This window comes from Aythya fuligula, chromosome 4, assembly GCF_009819795.1.
Source record: "Aythya fuligula isolate bAytFul2 chromosome 4, bAytFul2.pri, whole genome shotgun sequence".
Taxonomy (NCBI): domain Eukaryota; kingdom Metazoa; phylum Chordata; class Aves; order Anseriformes; family Anatidae; genus Aythya; species Aythya fuligula.
The window spans coordinates 67,200,476-67,216,511 of record NC_045562.1 but is presented as its reverse complement, the minus strand read 5'-3'; the positions used below and the strand labels follow the sequence as shown (position 1 = coordinate 67,216,511).

The 16,036-nt window shown below is 43.2% G+C and overlaps 1 protein-coding gene across 1 annotated transcript in view; it reads left to right on the top strand.

Annotated features, from left to right (window-relative positions):
- The first annotated feature begins 628 nt into the window (after positions 1-628).
- Positions 629-16,036, top strand: part of HGFAC (HGF activator) — a 41,511-nt gene continuing 26,103 nt past the window's right edge. The window contains exons 1-5 of the mRNA XM_032187055.1: positions 629-694; positions 2,223-2,277; positions 4,112-4,208; positions 10,097-10,170; positions 15,575-15,688. Coding sequence (XP_032042946.1) covers positions 629-694; positions 2,223-2,277; positions 4,112-4,208; positions 10,097-10,170; positions 15,575-15,688 — 406 coding nt within the window. The remainder of the gene's footprint in view (positions 695-2,222; positions 2,278-4,111; positions 4,209-10,096; positions 10,171-15,574; positions 15,689-16,036) is intronic.

Sequence of the window (16,036 nt, the reverse complement as noted above, 5' to 3'; positions counted from 1 at the left end):
TTTGGTACACCGACTGTTTTGTCAGTGCTGTGTGTTCTCTCTCCTTTTAGTTTTCCCAGTCCGTTGCTCTGCAGGGCTGTTGTTGTAAGTCACAGCTGGGCAGGTAACCATCTGTTAATGAGTAATTCCTCTGTCTGATACTGGCATTGATCTGTTCCATATTTTGCAATGCAATGTTGTTTCCTGAGTGGGCTTGTTGGGAGCTCCCTGTTATTGCTATACCGTGCTTTTAATTAGCTCGTGAAGGGAAGATGGGAAGTGTCTGGGTGCTAAATGATTTCTGTTACAGGCAACATTGGATCAGCTGCTCTCGAGGTGTCCTTAGCTATTTTATGAGCCCAGGGGAGGGAAGGGAGGATACTGCTGTCTATTAGAGGGACAGGCACTTTGTAACCTCTTTGCTCCTTGTGGTTTAGGCAGGGTATCTCACTCCATGGCATTCCCATCTACCCACAAAGACATTAATGATTAACGATAAGAGCTCTGCTTACTTAGAAAACTAAAATACCCTAAAGTCAAGTAAATTACAGTGCCTTGTGAAAGTTCCTTGCTGATTCACCCTCCTGCTTCAGCCCAGCCCTGGAAGCTTCCTTCTGCCAGGAAAAACCTTTGTGAGAGGAGAGTGAAGATGAAAGCCTGTGCTGCTTTCACTCTTGTCTTGGCTCTGGCTCTGAGTGGTGACTGTTTGAGGATGGTAAGTGTGATTCCTCTGCTTTGGAGTGGCTGATCTCCTACGTGCTGCCTGGCAGGACGATGTTGCCCAGGGGCTGAATGAGTGATGCTGCTGGCCAGACGGAAGGGAAGAGTGCTTCGAGTGAAACACAAAAGGGGTTTGTTAGATCAGGGCTCTCAGCAATGCTGACTAACCAGGGGCCTGTAGGATGGCTTGTCCCTATACATTTAAAGCAATTGCTTACATGCATGCTTGCTAGGGGCAAGAGTGAGGGGGAGTAGGGACTACTAAAGTTGTAATACTTTGAAAACGCATCTCAGAAGTGTGTTGGTGCAAGCAGGTACCTGCAATAGCATGGAAAGAGAGTGCTACCCCACCAGGCTTCGCTGCTAGCTGGTAACAACATGATGGCAACTATCTCCTCCTATTGCTGTTTTCATGCCATGCCTGTCAGTGTTTTAAACACGTTTTGTGTCCTTTTTGGGGAATATCTGCAAGGCAGCTGTGGCACTGCATGGCCATGCCAGCTTGACTTTGCCAGTTTGCTCGAACCCTGCTGTGGCCCGGCATCCACCATGGCCTAGCTGATAGCTCTCACCCACACTTGCGTGTGGCACGGTTAGTCTTTTATCACCAGCTAGATTAAAACTAGCTCAGGTTTTCTTAACTGATGCTATAATCCTGACTGTCCAAGTGAAGTGCAGAAGTATTTCTGTAGATGTTGTAGGTTGGAGCAGAGAGGGACATTCACAGTGCCAGGGACAAAGATCAGCCTTGGCTGAAGCCATCAGGGACTTCCCAGTGCAGACAGAATTAGCACAGAGGGTGAGTGCTAAAATTGTTTCTTCCCCAGAACTGTTCAAGCCTACCTATATATCTTAGCAACAGCTTGGCTTTACTGCTTGCTTACTACATTTTCTGCACTGCTCTATGTTCATCATGTGCTGCTTCCTTGACTGCTTTCATTATATTTTTATCTTTCTATGGTTCAGCTGTCAGCAGCTTTGGTAGCAGCATTTTAGGTCTATTACCTTTTTTATTATTTCCTGTGGCTTCAAATCAGCTCAGCCTAGTGATCTTTGCTTGCTGATTGGTGAACCCAGATAAAGCAGAGGTTGGTTTTTAGCTAATGTCCTGGGGCATACAGCTAAATGGAAGAAAAAATCAAAATTTTGACTTTTTTTTTTTTATTTAAAAAAAAAAAAAGATATTATTTGTAACTGTCAGTTGGCCCCAAAATGCACGTGTTCTGCAGAGAAACAGGGCATGTGTCTCTTGGCAGTAGAAAGATATAATGGAGCAGGGCTTCAGACTTTTTTGTACTGTGCTGGGTTCTGGTTTAACAGAGACCTTTCACTAGCCAGTGTTTACTTACCCTGGTTCATCAGGTTGTGCCCCCAGCTAAAATCAGGTGCAAATAATGAGATCTTTGCAGAAAAACTGAGAGAAACACAGCTTGAGGGCACCTTGGAAAGCATGTTTGTCTCTACAGGATGGTTCCCAGAGTGAATTTCTCTCTCCAATCCACGTTCTCTTTTTCTCTTTGTAGCACTACAAATCTGGGGCAGGAAGAGGCTCAAAACATGAGTTCACTCACCCACAAGGTACAAAGTCAAATCCAATAGGTTTCATGACAGTAAGAACGATCTGCCTGTCTGCATCCATGCTGTGCAAGCTGGTAGTAAGCCTGTCTTTGTTTCAACATGAATAAGGATTATGGAATGGTTATGACAATATTAATGTCTGCGTAGAGGTGAATTTGGGATTAGCTCAGGCATCTAAGATAATTTCCCTTCAGGTGGGGATTAATGCGAAGGTGCTGATGGGATTTTCATTTTTTTGAGCTGGTGTGACTTATGTTTTCTCACAACACGGTCAGGCTGTAGATGTGCAACTCCCTTTATTTTAATCAGAGCTGTGTCTGCCCTGCATTTTAAAGTACATGAACTCTTTGTATGTATGGGTTCAATTTCTGACACAGCCCTTGATCTCTGTGTGAGACGAGGGTTTGAGTACCATGCAATTTGCTGCACTGCCTTTATTTAGATGGCACATTAAAAATCAGATGTCCTGGCTGTGTGCGGGCATTGCAGACTTCCAGTTTTAAAGCTTTTATTGCCCTGCATTTTTGCCATTATGGATTATATGAATTGGACCATTAGTGGTGCCTTTACATCTCAGAACAGTCTTTAACGACCTATGGGATGAAATATGTCTTCTGGATGGATGTGTTTTCACAACTGTCCTTGCTACATATAACAGGAACTATCATACAGCTAAGGTAAATATCTGAACATTTGCTCAATTCGTTCAGATAATTTTCAAATAAATTTGAAAACCACATTTCAAATGTTTCAGTGATAGCAAAGGGTCTTGTGGAAGCTATTTTGCAGTGGCAATGCAGAAGTGATGGGGTGACTGTAATTCCAATTGGCCAAAAAGGGCTAGGACCACCAGGCTGGGTTATTTTTTTTTCCATAGTGCTAACAACTGGCCTCAGCAGCTCTTTGACATAATATGACAGGGCTTGAAATGGTTAACAGATATTGCAAGAGTGTGCAGGAACCCCAGCCATAACTGCAGGGTAAGCTCAGGACATGGAGTGATTGCACGTCGTCACCAAGAAATGGAAACATGCTGTGCTGCAGGCTTGGTTGTACGCCCCATTTCTCACCTACAACAGCTGTTGGCTTCCCATTCATGCTCCTGGTTCTCAGAATGGATTGCTTTTAGTTTAATGGTTAAATAAGCTCTGACAGTTTTCCATTGTCTTTTTTTATCTTCAGTCTCTTTCATTCTCAACATTCATCTTGAAGGATTTTTTTCTGTTAGACTCCCACCACCCATCCTTACAAAACTATCGCTGACTTGGCAAATGTAAAACTTGCCCTTTTCAGACACCAGTCCCATTGATTTATCTCCATTTATCCCAAAGGGATACAGAATTATCCGTCACCCCCTAACCTTTCCCTACAACCTTTAAAACCTTCTTTCCCCTGGCTGTTTCTATTTCAGTTTGTACTGCCTGGTGCCTCAATTGTTTTAAACAGATATTACAAAGTGAAAGGTAGCCTGAAAGGATGCTACTTCAGAAATCAATTTAATATGCTATTACAATACTCCATAATTAGAAATGATAATTGCGATTAATGAATATAATTGGCATTTGCTGTACCAGAAATTGTAATGTATTTTGAGCTTGAAATGATCTGTGATCTTTACCACATAGCCCATTACTCTCTGTTGACTTAGTCATTATGTAGGATTTTTGGCCTCTTCTTATGCACTAGAAGTTGCAAAGACACAGAATCCAAAGCACAGCTGAAAAACTTGAAGTTATCTATCTTTACAATTTCATATAATAACATACAATACGTGTATATATACCTGTGGGCTGGTGTTCATGTGCATGATGAGGTTTTTATTCTTGTATTGCAGTGTTTACGGAGGATGGAAATTTATGCAAATTTCCTTTCCGGTATGGCGGAAGGCTTTACCACTCTTGTTTATCAAATATATTTTCCCGAAAGAAATGGTAAGTTAATGTTGTTCACAAATGAAGACAATGTTCAAATGAAAGTGTCATGCTTTTGGTATTTTAATCTTATTTTTGTAGTAACTAAAATGGGCTCATTCTTGCGCCCACTGAGGGCAATGCTGTTCCACTGCTGATACTCATGGTCCTTGGACCAATAGTCGTGCACAAAGGGGGGTGAACCCAGTTGTGGGGTCCTTAAAACCACATAAATCTCAACAACTGCAGAAATGTTTTTTTTCCTTGGCCTTCAGATTGGAATTGCAATTCTATCAGTGAGGAGAGCTGGTACAGAATGAGCCACTACCAGACAGCAACCCTCTGCTGAAGGCCAAAGGAGAGAGATGACCACCTGTAAGAAGTGACACTTTGTTAAGAAATTGGTTGATTTGTGTGGGCTGTACTTGTAGTGCAGCAGGGACAAGCTGATTTTTGAGGGAAGTTGACTTTTTCCCCCGTATCTCTAATTTCTATTCTGATTGGCACCAGACTCCTTTTGCATGGTGCATTACTCCTGAGTAGAGATTTATTCTACTAGTATGTTTAAGACCAGGTCTCCTAGTTTTGAGCAAAGGTTGTTCTTTCACATGTGGAAGTTGTTAGTATTCATTATTCATTTAAGGTTAAGGGCAGTCAGGTGGGAACCCTACTGCAGCAAGCACTGAATAAACAAGACTAACTTGCAGACAAACCTGTCTAATGAGTGTATTAACAGAAACCAAAGGCATCAAAGCAGGGAGTATATGGGCACCAGTAACGTGAGAATATATGCACAGATGACCTATGTGAAAGGCACATACATACACATTTTCAGGATGAAGATGTTTTGTGGAGTGTGTATTGCTGGCCCATGCAGGACAGAACTTGCAGGTTTTATGCTGCACTATTTTTTTTTATTTTTAGGATCTTTATTGTCTTTCTGATGGCACATCTGTTTCAAGTGCAAGGGCAGGTGTAATACAAACAACACAATGTGTTGCAAATGGACACAGAGCTTCAGGTTAGGAGAGCACATCTGATTGTCCTCAGCATCCAAAGATACAATCCAGACAAGAAACACCTCAAGGATTCAAGAACTAAAGGAAGGGAACTGGAATAATTTTCTAGTGTGAAACCTGTCCTTGATGGACTGCAGCCACAATGAGCTTGACCTTTGGACCAATTTAATCTCATGCAATGTTTAAGATGAGTCTTGTTAATACGTGACACTCTGTGTATTTGTTTTTAGCCAGTTAGGCTACAGAAATGGAAAACCCGTGAATGTATGGGATCCAAGGTTAAAGCATACTTTAGAGCTGACCTTGGACACTTCGCAGTTGTGCTTCCTATTTTTTTTAAAAGCCATTTACAAGTGGGTAGATGAGGAGGGCAGCTGGAGCTGTTTGGTTTTGACAGGCCATTTAACCCCATGGTTGACCTTCTGGCCAGTGTTTACTCTTCTTTCATAAGATAAAAGCAATGCAGTGTGTGACTTCAGGCACGCAGATGCCAGGAACAGAGCCCTGAGGAACTGTTGGGAAATGTGCTCTGTGCATGTTTGTGTGTGCTGGCATCAACCCCGTGTGGGCTGATGGTGAAGAACTGGTCCCAGGGGACAGACAGGTGAGGACAAGGCTTAGCTCCTTCCTGCTGCTGCCTGTCCATGAGCTGCAAGCAAGGATGGAGATGGTGGGAGGCTGGGAGCCACCTGCCTTTTGGGAATGAGACCAGACCAGGAGAAATTGCTCCTTTTTAGATATTTTGCTTAGTCTGCAAGGGTTCTCTGTAATAATTGGCTTTCTGTGCTTGATCAAGACCAAGAGAGTTCTGGAGTATGCACTTAATGAGTACATGTTCTTACTCCTCAGGTCAAACCTTAAGGCTTGACTCAAGGCTAGACTGTGAGCCAAAGCCTGCTTCCACTGGCTTTAGTTTTGTTACGTGCGTTCTTATACTTCCTATGAAGCAGGTATAATGCACTAACCCGTGATGTTAGGTTTAATAAAAAGACAGTCCTGCTTCAGAAAGCATTTAAGAGCAGTGTCTATCTTAACACAATGCAGAATATCTCACTTATGAAAGCTGAGATGTTGATTAAAAGGGCTAAAAGTGTTAAGAAGATCAGACATGACCTTGATGATTTCTAGCATTAAACATTTCAACATAAGTCAGAGTTCTGACTGCAGTAACCTCTCCCTACTTAATTCTGAGTGCAACAAACAACATTGTATCTTTATAAATATTTATCGAAAACACAGGAAAGAAGACAAAATAATTGCAGTATTCAAATAACAAACTTCCTTTAACAGCATCCTGTATTGCATTCCCCTTTAATTATAATCTGTTTTCACAGATAAATTCCTATTTAGCATTCTCTTACCAGGTACTAAAGATGTCATGTAAATTCGCCTTTTGTGTTAGAGGAAAAAAAATGCTGGAACTGGTGATGAAGCTCATTCCCACCTCCAGAAACACAAAACAATGTAGGGATGGACAAAATGGGGGTGCAAGTGCCAGGGACACCTGTGAGAGCAAATGTGGCTGGTCTGAACTGATTAGATCCTGTGGCTGCAGGGCTGCTGCTGAACCCTGTCCCTTTTGCTAGTGGTGGGATGAGCTCCCCTGAGATCTCAGGGCTCAAATCCTCAAAAGAGGGCTTTTTGTCCAGCTGGCAGAAGACAAAAGGTAATGAATTTCAAGCTGGAGGGTTTATGGTAGTTGACAAAAGAAGAAGGATATGCAGGGTGAGCCAGGAGACACCAATCATCAGGCTTTGGTTTCTGCTGGTGCTGGCGGTGGTTGCTTTGGTGGTATTTGGCAAAGTCAGGCTATCTCTCATGGCTGGGACAATGCCTAAGGAGGCCAGAGGGAACCTCCAGGCCTTGAACACAGTGATAGCACCAGACATGACCACGAAGCTCTTTCCTTCCACCTATCTGGCTCCAGCTCGGTGCTTTGTGTGGTCTCCAAAAGGTTTTATTATTAAGGCTCCCAAAATGCTCCCAATAGATAAAACAATGGATAAAATAGCCTTTCTTCCATTTGTTCTACCTATCAGTTAGGCCACATCTGTGGTCCACCATTTTGTCTGTCCATTCCTGGTTCTGTTCCGTGTTGTTTATCACACATAGGTTAAAGTATTGGTTTAATCAACCCCTAGTAATAGTGTACTACTGATTCTGGTGTAATTCAATATCTGTGTATTTAAGTTTTCACTTTTTTGTTAACAATTTTATGTGACAGGCTGATGTAAAGACACTTGTTATCCCATAAATTTTGAGAGCGGGCATAAGTAAAACCAGCACAAAGAAAAAATAAGCTGATATTGGCTGGTCTGACAGCTGGAGGCAACATCCTGTGAAAGACCAAAATGTTACCACACTTTTGGAAAGCCTCCCAGTGAATAACAGATATGAAAAAAGGAAAGGAGGGAGAATAGTGAGGTAGCTTTGAGGATGTGCAGAGCTTGTCCCAAACAGTAAGAGAAACGTGGCAGAATATAAAAAACTTATATGAATGTGTAGGAAGCCTGGCACTGAGGAGGCAGCCTGGCAGCCCAGGGCATGATCAACGCCTTCGTAGTCATAGTCACTGTGGGATGATAAGGAATGAGGGGACAGATTGTGAAGAGCATTAGGTGAGAGAACCAGTGGGTTGCAGGAAGCCACTGGAAGAAGCAAAGGCAGGACCTCTTACGACAAAAAAAAAAACAAACACACAACAAACCTTTATGAAGAAAAAAATTGAGCTCTCTATTTGCTTCTAATGTGACACCTGCTGGACAGAGTCCAGAGAGTATTACTTTTTGTATAATTTTTCCCCCTAATGACAGGAATTTGCTCCAATTCTTTATGACAAATACTCAGTTAGTTCTACTTTTAGATGTATACGGAACCTTTTCCATTTGCCTCCCCCATGCTGCTCAGTGTAACACCACTCTGCTAAATCAATAATTATGTCATTCAGAAAACTCTCCTTCCCCATCATTACTGGCACAAATGAAATGTGAAGTCTGAGGCCATTTTGCCAACAGTAACACAAGTAACACACTGCTGAGAAGCACTTAACTCACTGCAATCTTCATGTGCTGTCGACCATCCTTTAAAAGAGCATGATGATCCACTTGCCACCAAAAGAGCACAGGGAAATTTCCATCAACTCCCCGCAGAATTGCAGGGACCTTAATGCCTGTGAGAAAGCAGCATCTTTAAGAACATGCTGAGTTATTTTGCATTAGAATACTAAGCACCTTTCTTTTCATGCACCTTATATGATTGAGGTCAACTAACTTAACATGCGTGGCCTATTCAGAATCTCCATAGGAACCAAAGCATTTTAAATACCACATAGCATCTAGTTAAGAAGAAAGGTAGGGCAGTTAAAAAACACAGATGTGCTCTACAATAAAATTTTGACCTAGCTTCTAGGGTCCTGGAGTAGAAAGATAATTTGATAACACGAGTGTTCAAAGTATAATGAAAATGCAAATAATAAAAACAGATTATCTGACGTGTTAAATAAAGAAAACCTCTATTTCTTCCAATGCCCTGTAGCCACACATTTCCCTATGTGGTGACAGATGGTACAGCTAATATTTATTACAGAACCATAGAACCATTTGATGGTTTAGGTTGGAAAAGACTTTCAAGTTCATTAAGTCCAACCATTAATTGACCTACTGAGCCCTATCACTAAACCATGTTCCTAAACTGTGTCCCTTAGGGCCATGTCCAGCTAGGGAGGATGTTTTGGTGGATGGAATATTGGGACAGGACGTGGACCTCTGGGGTTCAGGCTTGATTCAGTCATGTACTCCCTGCATGACCTTGGGGAAACCTATAAGTAAGTCTACCTCTTCAAGAGGGGAATATGAACTTAGTGCTCGTGAGAGTGCTATGAGTCTTGGAGGCAACAGACAGATAAAGGCAAAAGTGCACAGACTAAATGACCGTCAAAGTCTGCCCGGATGGTGCCTTGGTAGGGTTCTCATAGGCAGTGTAGGGTGCAGGATTCAACGTGCTGCTCTGCAGAAAGGAGAGGGTTTATCCGTGCCTTTGGAAACCACCCATACGTCAGTTATTTCCTCATTTTGTCAGGCAAACTAAAAATTAGAAATACTTTAAAGGAACTGAGTGTAAAATATGTTTGCTGCTGCAAGCCAGGAGAAAGTCCCTCTGCGGACAGTCTTCTGCCTCCGCAGATTATTAAAGGTAACTGGCAGCCATCAGAAATGGGTTGGGTCCTGTTTGGCTTGTTCTGTAATGAATAAAGGAGACATAATTTATTGGCTTTGGTTTTGGTTTTTATTTCTGTCTTTTGTTTTCTAGTCTTAGAAATAGAAAGCAGATTTTTTTTTTTTAATTTTCCTTTTTCTGGAGGATTCATTGGGGATCTTAGGTTCTGCTTCCACATCTCATTCTTAGTCTGTATTTAATTTGAAACAGATGGGGCAGAGCATCTTTAACAACAACAAAAAGGCATATATTTTCCTCTGGTGTTCAGAGAGTTTGAATGAAACAGATGCTGACTAGGAAAAAAGTATGAATTTACATATTGCCAAAGAGCAAAGGCCATGTAGTTTCAATGTAAAAATATATTCTTGGCCTTTCTGGACTGAGAGCAAAAAGACGGTGCCTGGCTATAATGAAGCAATGTTTTGAGGGGCACAGTGGTCTGTAGTAGCCCTAAGCCTGTGAACCCTCATAAGCATCTTCTTCTCTGTAAGATCTTTATTTAAAGCCAAAAATCCCAATATTCTGTGCACAAATTGCTCCAACAACAGCCGGGGTGAAACAGCTTCCCATGCTTGCCCTTCATTCTCTGTGATTGTGAGGGGTCCTCTTGCTTCACCTGGTGCAACATCCATGCTGTTTGAAGCTGCTCTAAGCTGCATCTCTAATTCCTTCCAGGTGTTCAACAACGCATAACTACGACCGCGACAGGAAATGGGGGTACTGCAAGTTGTTCTCCAAAGAGCAGACAGGTAAGGCAAACCATTGCCTAGTCACACCATTTACCTGCTTCCTACTTTGCCATCTACAGCAGGAAGGGAAAGTGCCTTCTGTGCAGCTTTTATTTGGTATACACAGAACAAGCCTTCACACTAGCCATTTCTGGGGTCTCTCTGTGACTCTGCATAACCATAGCTGTGAATTCATAGCCATTGAATATTCATAACCACGAGGCTGTGAATATCACAGAGTCTTTAATTCACTGTTGACTAACCCAAAGCCATGGAGAGAAATTATGGCAGAGCCAATATGGAAATCTGAGCTCCTGCTGAGCACAGAGGTGATCATCTTCTCCTCCCTCATGCTTTGGAGGTGCCTTTTAGTTTTTCCCTAATCTAATCAGCTACATTTTCTGTCTCTTTGATTATTATTTTTTTAGAAGGTACAGAAACATTTCACACTGTGTACAACATACAGCCATCGCTTTACAGCTGTCCTGCCTCAAGATCTCAGAGTAAGGGGTAGGCCTTCAAAACCAGTCTTTCTTGGGCTATGGGCTGCTTCAGAAAATACAAGAGGACAGATATTTCATTGCAAGAGAACCGAGGGAGAATGAAAGGGTTATTTAGCCAAGCAGTGCTACAGCTTCATGTGGATCACCCCACTCAAGTGCTATGATTACCTCATTGTGAAAGTCTGTCTAAAACGAGAAGCCAAGATCTGTGGCAAAATCTCCTTTCTATATAAGTCACTCCTAAGTGACACAGTGGGTGAAAGCACCACGTCCCAAGCATTCCTGTGGGGAGCATGCATCCCTGTCCTCAGCATTACCTTGATGGCTGGCTCTAGCATGGCTGTCTCCCCAGCTTCATGGGCTGGCTGCTTGGGGATCTTATTTGGCAGCATATGACATTCATTTTGAGGCATCTAACTCATTCATTTTGCAAGGAATATACACATCTAGTCCTCAATTTATACAGTGACAGGGTGGCGTTGAAAAATCGTATGTAGCACTGATTAGACTTGATGCCCCTGTGTCTATTTTTGGATCTGTGTCTAAATGTTGATCATGTTCCTCTGTTCTCCTTGATACTGCTTTCAGATGTGACCTGTCTTGTTTAGTCTGTGGAATCTGGCTGGACAACCTTATATGTTCCCTTCTCACTTTCAAACAAAGGACATTTTCTGCCATCCCCTTGCAGGGATTTCTCCATCCTGTCAGGAGACTCATTGTCAAACATATTACAATCTACCAGAGCACTTGAGAAGCCAATGCTGGCTGAATCATCCTGAGAGTCTCAAATTAAGCAGTGTGCAACATCATCATTTTAAACTTAACAACTTTAAATTATTTTCCAGCCTGGCTTTAAAACAGATCAACAGTAGATCAGAGACAAATGGCCTAACCCAAAACAAGCAGCAGTGCATGTGCCTTTGTAATGCAAGTGTGCCAGACATGAACACAGACTTTATAGACAGTTCATGCTTGCAAGAGTCAGGTCATGAAGGTTCCACTTCCTTATTCATGGGTGTCCTCCCAGAGCGTGAAGTGTTGGAAGCAGTAACTCATGACTATTTTAATCCTCCAGTGAAACCGTGTCACAGTGGTGTCTGGCTGATGGCAGGAGGCTGTTTCAGTGACTGAGGAAGCAGCTCGCCAAGCCCCATGCTTTGCATTTCCATGTTAGTGAGCATCCTGGCAGGCACAACTCAGGTCCAGCCCCACCAGTGGTTCTCCGGCACCTGAGAAATGCCCCTGGGCTCTGCCCTAAAGTGAATTTAAAAGGAGGGTTCCTGCCTCTCTCTTGTCTTTCCCCATCCTTACTGCTTTTATTTCCCCACTCCATTTCTTCTCAGAACAGATCTTTCAGCCCTTTTCCTTTCCTTTTCTCTTTGAAGTCTTGGGGGTAGAGTTTCTGTTGTGCTGTTTCTTCACTGCTGTGAATGAGTCCCAGACCACCCTGGCATCACTTGCTGCTCCTCCTATACAGAAAAACACAGGGCTTATAGGACCTGTGTCCTTTTGGGACCCAAGATAGTCCATTTGGCCAGGAAAGGGAATTCCCCAGTGGAGGATGGATTTACTGGGGAGCCCTCCATCTTCCCCCTCTCCCCACTGCTCCTCCAGGGGTTCCTCGTGCCACCTCTGTCCCGCTCCCTGCCCATCACTGTGGTCCTGGCAGCCCCATGAGCAGCTGTCTCCAACTCTTCAGCTAATTTTCAGCTGTTACTCTCTGTAGGGTGGTTTGCTAAAAGAAAGGCTTGCCAGCCCATCTCTTGATGAGGGCTGTCAGTGTACTACAACCCCAGTAAGGCCTTTCCCTGGTTACTGGTTCTTCTCCAGAAAGCAAGAGTTGTGTGTGTGAGAGTGAAAAGGAAAAGAAAGAGAGGGATGGAATCATTGCAGGCTGTTACAAAGAAAATACTTTATTTCTAGAAGCGTTAAGGATTTTGTAAAATTAAATATAAAAGTATTAAGATGTTTGTTTATTTATAAGCATAGTTCTATTTTATTTACTTATGTATGTATGTATGTATTTATTTATTTTTTTAAGCAGCAGGCACTGTATTTGGACTTGGAAAAGGTTTAACAGATCACCAGCCATAGGTTAGAGTAAAAGTTTATGTTGAGTTCTAAAGGGAGGAGTGGCAAAATGGCTGAAGGGTATTTCAAGCAAAGGGAGGAGAGTTCACTTGGTGGGGAAAATAACTGGGAAGAGGGCAGGAGTCAAACTGAATAATGCTGATCTTCTAAACATGGAAAGTATACCATTTTATTGTGAAAAGAATCCCATTAATCTAACCTAATCGCACTTTTGGGGGAGTCTCAGCTGCTTTATAGGCACCTGAAAAGCAGTTAAAAGTGAAATTCTGGGGGGAGAAAACATCCTTGGCTGACTAGTGAGAAGTGTGCAAACTGGGATGGGAAGGATCAAAGACTGAAGCATGGACTCTCTCCAGGCCCAGAATGCCCTGTGTACGTGGGGAGTCTGCTTGAACCCATTGAAGCTGCTTGCAAGTTAGTGTTAAGCAAGCATTTGAGGCATCGATCCAGAAAAATACTTCTGCCAACTTCCAGAGAAAGTTTTACCAACAAGCCTTTAGCTGCAGGGTGAAGTTAAGCTTGGGTATAAAGGCTCTGCTGGAGGGAGATGTTAGCACTGTGCAGTACAGAGCCAGAGCTCACAGAAACAATACCTGGAGCGCTTGTTCAAAACCCCCTGAAATTAGCAGGAGCTTTATCGCTGCCTTTGGGAGATATTTGTTCAGGTTTCTAGAGGATCTGCCTTTCCTGCCCCGGAAATCCTTTGGAGAGCATGTGTAGTATCCGCCCGAGGTGAGCACCTTCATGGACATGGGCCAGGCTGTGCCTGCATGGCTCAGATTTATACAAATATATAGGCATACATGCACAATGCCCTTATGTATGGGACCTCCAGATCTTGGGCAGCCTGTTAATATTACTGCTCAGGCTGCTGAACGTCTGGAAATCTTGGACGAGTGGCCAAAACCCTGATTTGGAAAAAAATGTCAGACAGCCAGACACCAAGTTCTTTTTTTAAGAGATGTTTGGACTGATATGGAAAGAAGAACTAGAGAATTAGTGCTGTGTGGGCTGCGCAGGCAGGAGGAAGAGGCACCACTGCAGGGGGGGCTGTGAGGAAGAGCAGCCCCTGGGAAAGGTGGGTGGCAGAAACAGAAAGTTTTTGTGGGCAGATACGGTTAGACAAGGCAAGACAAGGCTCCTGCTCATTCAGCAGAGCTTCAGAGAGGTGAAGCTGAAGTCAAAGTGACTGCTAGCAAACACAGAGTGTTTTTCCCATGAGAGTGGGGAGGTAATGCTGGGTGGCTTTAGACATTGGCTGAACAAGCAGGGACTTGGTACTCCCTGGTTAATGGTGGGCAGGATTCCTTACAGAGAGGTGTGAATTGTCCGTGTGCTTAGAAGCATCTCTCAGAGGTAGAAGTTGGTCCTGGGCTCCAGGACAAGAGGGGAGGGATGCAGAATACCCTGGGGAAGTCTGGCAGTGCGTAGGTGTGATATAGTGAGGGACCTGGACTAGGAAGGAAAGGAAGGGATGTTAATGCTCTTTGCAAGTTTAATGAGGGTACTGAGCACTGCTGCACCAGAGGATGGCCTGGAGACCAACTCATGGTTTGGACTTGATGGGTATAGGAAATACAGAATTTGCCTTTGAAGAAACATTACGTCACTACAAATTTCATAACTATCAAGCAGCATGAACAGGAGAATCATCACTGCCTTTACTTGCTTTCCCTTGATGTTATCCTGGAGTGAAACTACCAGTGAATACACCCAAGGCTGGTATTTACACCAATTACACCACTCTGTCCTGAAGTAAATATTTTGATAAGTGCAGGGGAACCTTCCCATTTACACTGCCATAGCCAAGTTCAGGATCTGCTCTTTCATGCTTCACCTCAGCTCTGTATGTGTGTGCCTGTGTCTTCATACATTACCTCCCATATTTAGGACCACACTTTAACCAAAGGAGCACTTGGGTTGAATAACTCTACAGCTGCTCTTGTAGAGTTGGACTAGCTTTAACAAAAAGGATTGAAATGCAGACAAGATGTTAGGCTAACTCTTCCACGGGTGTAAAATATGTTGTTGGTTGACTTCAGGGGAGATACTGTCCTGGATACTATCTGGAATCAGGAGCTCTGGGTGGCCAGCTAGACTCACAATTTTTGTTTTGATGGAAGTAGAGCTTCCATCACAGGGCTGAGAGAGTCGTCCTGGTGCACCCTCTTCTCTTCCAACCTATTTTCCCATGATTTAGAAAATTCCCGTACAAACAGATACACTACTCCGGTCCAGCTCAATTTCATTTGGCCTGATTTATTTGGACGTGCCCTTGTTTTGCTTCAAAAGTTTTTTCCTTTGTTCCGGCTGTCCTTTCATTTTAGACATAATCCAAAAACCCATAGCAAATTCCTCTGTGGAGGATCATCCTTCGTGTCATTTGAAAGAGAAGATGCATAATCCCGGTTATTTCTGTTGAAATGCGAAGCATGCAGGGCGGTAATCCGGGCAGAGGCAGAGCTGCAGCCTTCCCTCCCCAGTGCAAAGGCACAGCTCCATCTTGTGGGCATTCAGCCCATCTTCTTCCTCACCATACAACTTCATGCGTGCCTGAACCCACCACCATGGGACAAGTTACTCTGGTGGAGAAGGTTCAGCACAGTGGTTTGCTCTCCTTTTTAAAAAAGCTGGGTAAGTATAGCTGCTCTGGAGCTTAAAACAAGAACAACGTGAATAGTTTGGATAAAGACCGTTTTAGATTCATAGGTGGTATTAAAACCACTGTGCATCGAACCAGAATGGTTAAGGTAACCAAGCCGACGCCTAACACAACAAAGCACGGCTTATCTGGCAGTCATTAACAGCAGCTTCTTATGTGGCCTGCCTAGATTACTGCGCAAACAGCCCTTGCCAAAATGGAGGGACCTGTTTTCTCGCTCACGGCCATAGGATGTACCACTGTGCCTGTTCTGAGGAATTCACGGGAAGGGACTGCCAGATGAGTAAGTATCTTCTTACACGAGTGTTACAACATGAAATACGAGCAGTAAGTAGAGCTCATTAAAGTTTGCTTAATGAAAAGGTAGTGTTGTTGTGATGGGAGAGACCACTGCAGCATGGATGTTTGTGTAGGCGGATTTCCAAATGGTTATGACAGACAATCCATTAGTGACAGGACAGCTGAAAATAGCTTGATTATACAGTTGTAAATCCAAGCATGCTCTGAGCCAGTAAGATATTAAGTTATGGGAAACACAAAGAGCCTCTTCCCCTCCCTTTGCTGTTTTTAAGATTTAAATATCACTTACATGTTTGGAGAAGACTAATAATACCATCTAGTAGGTAGGGCA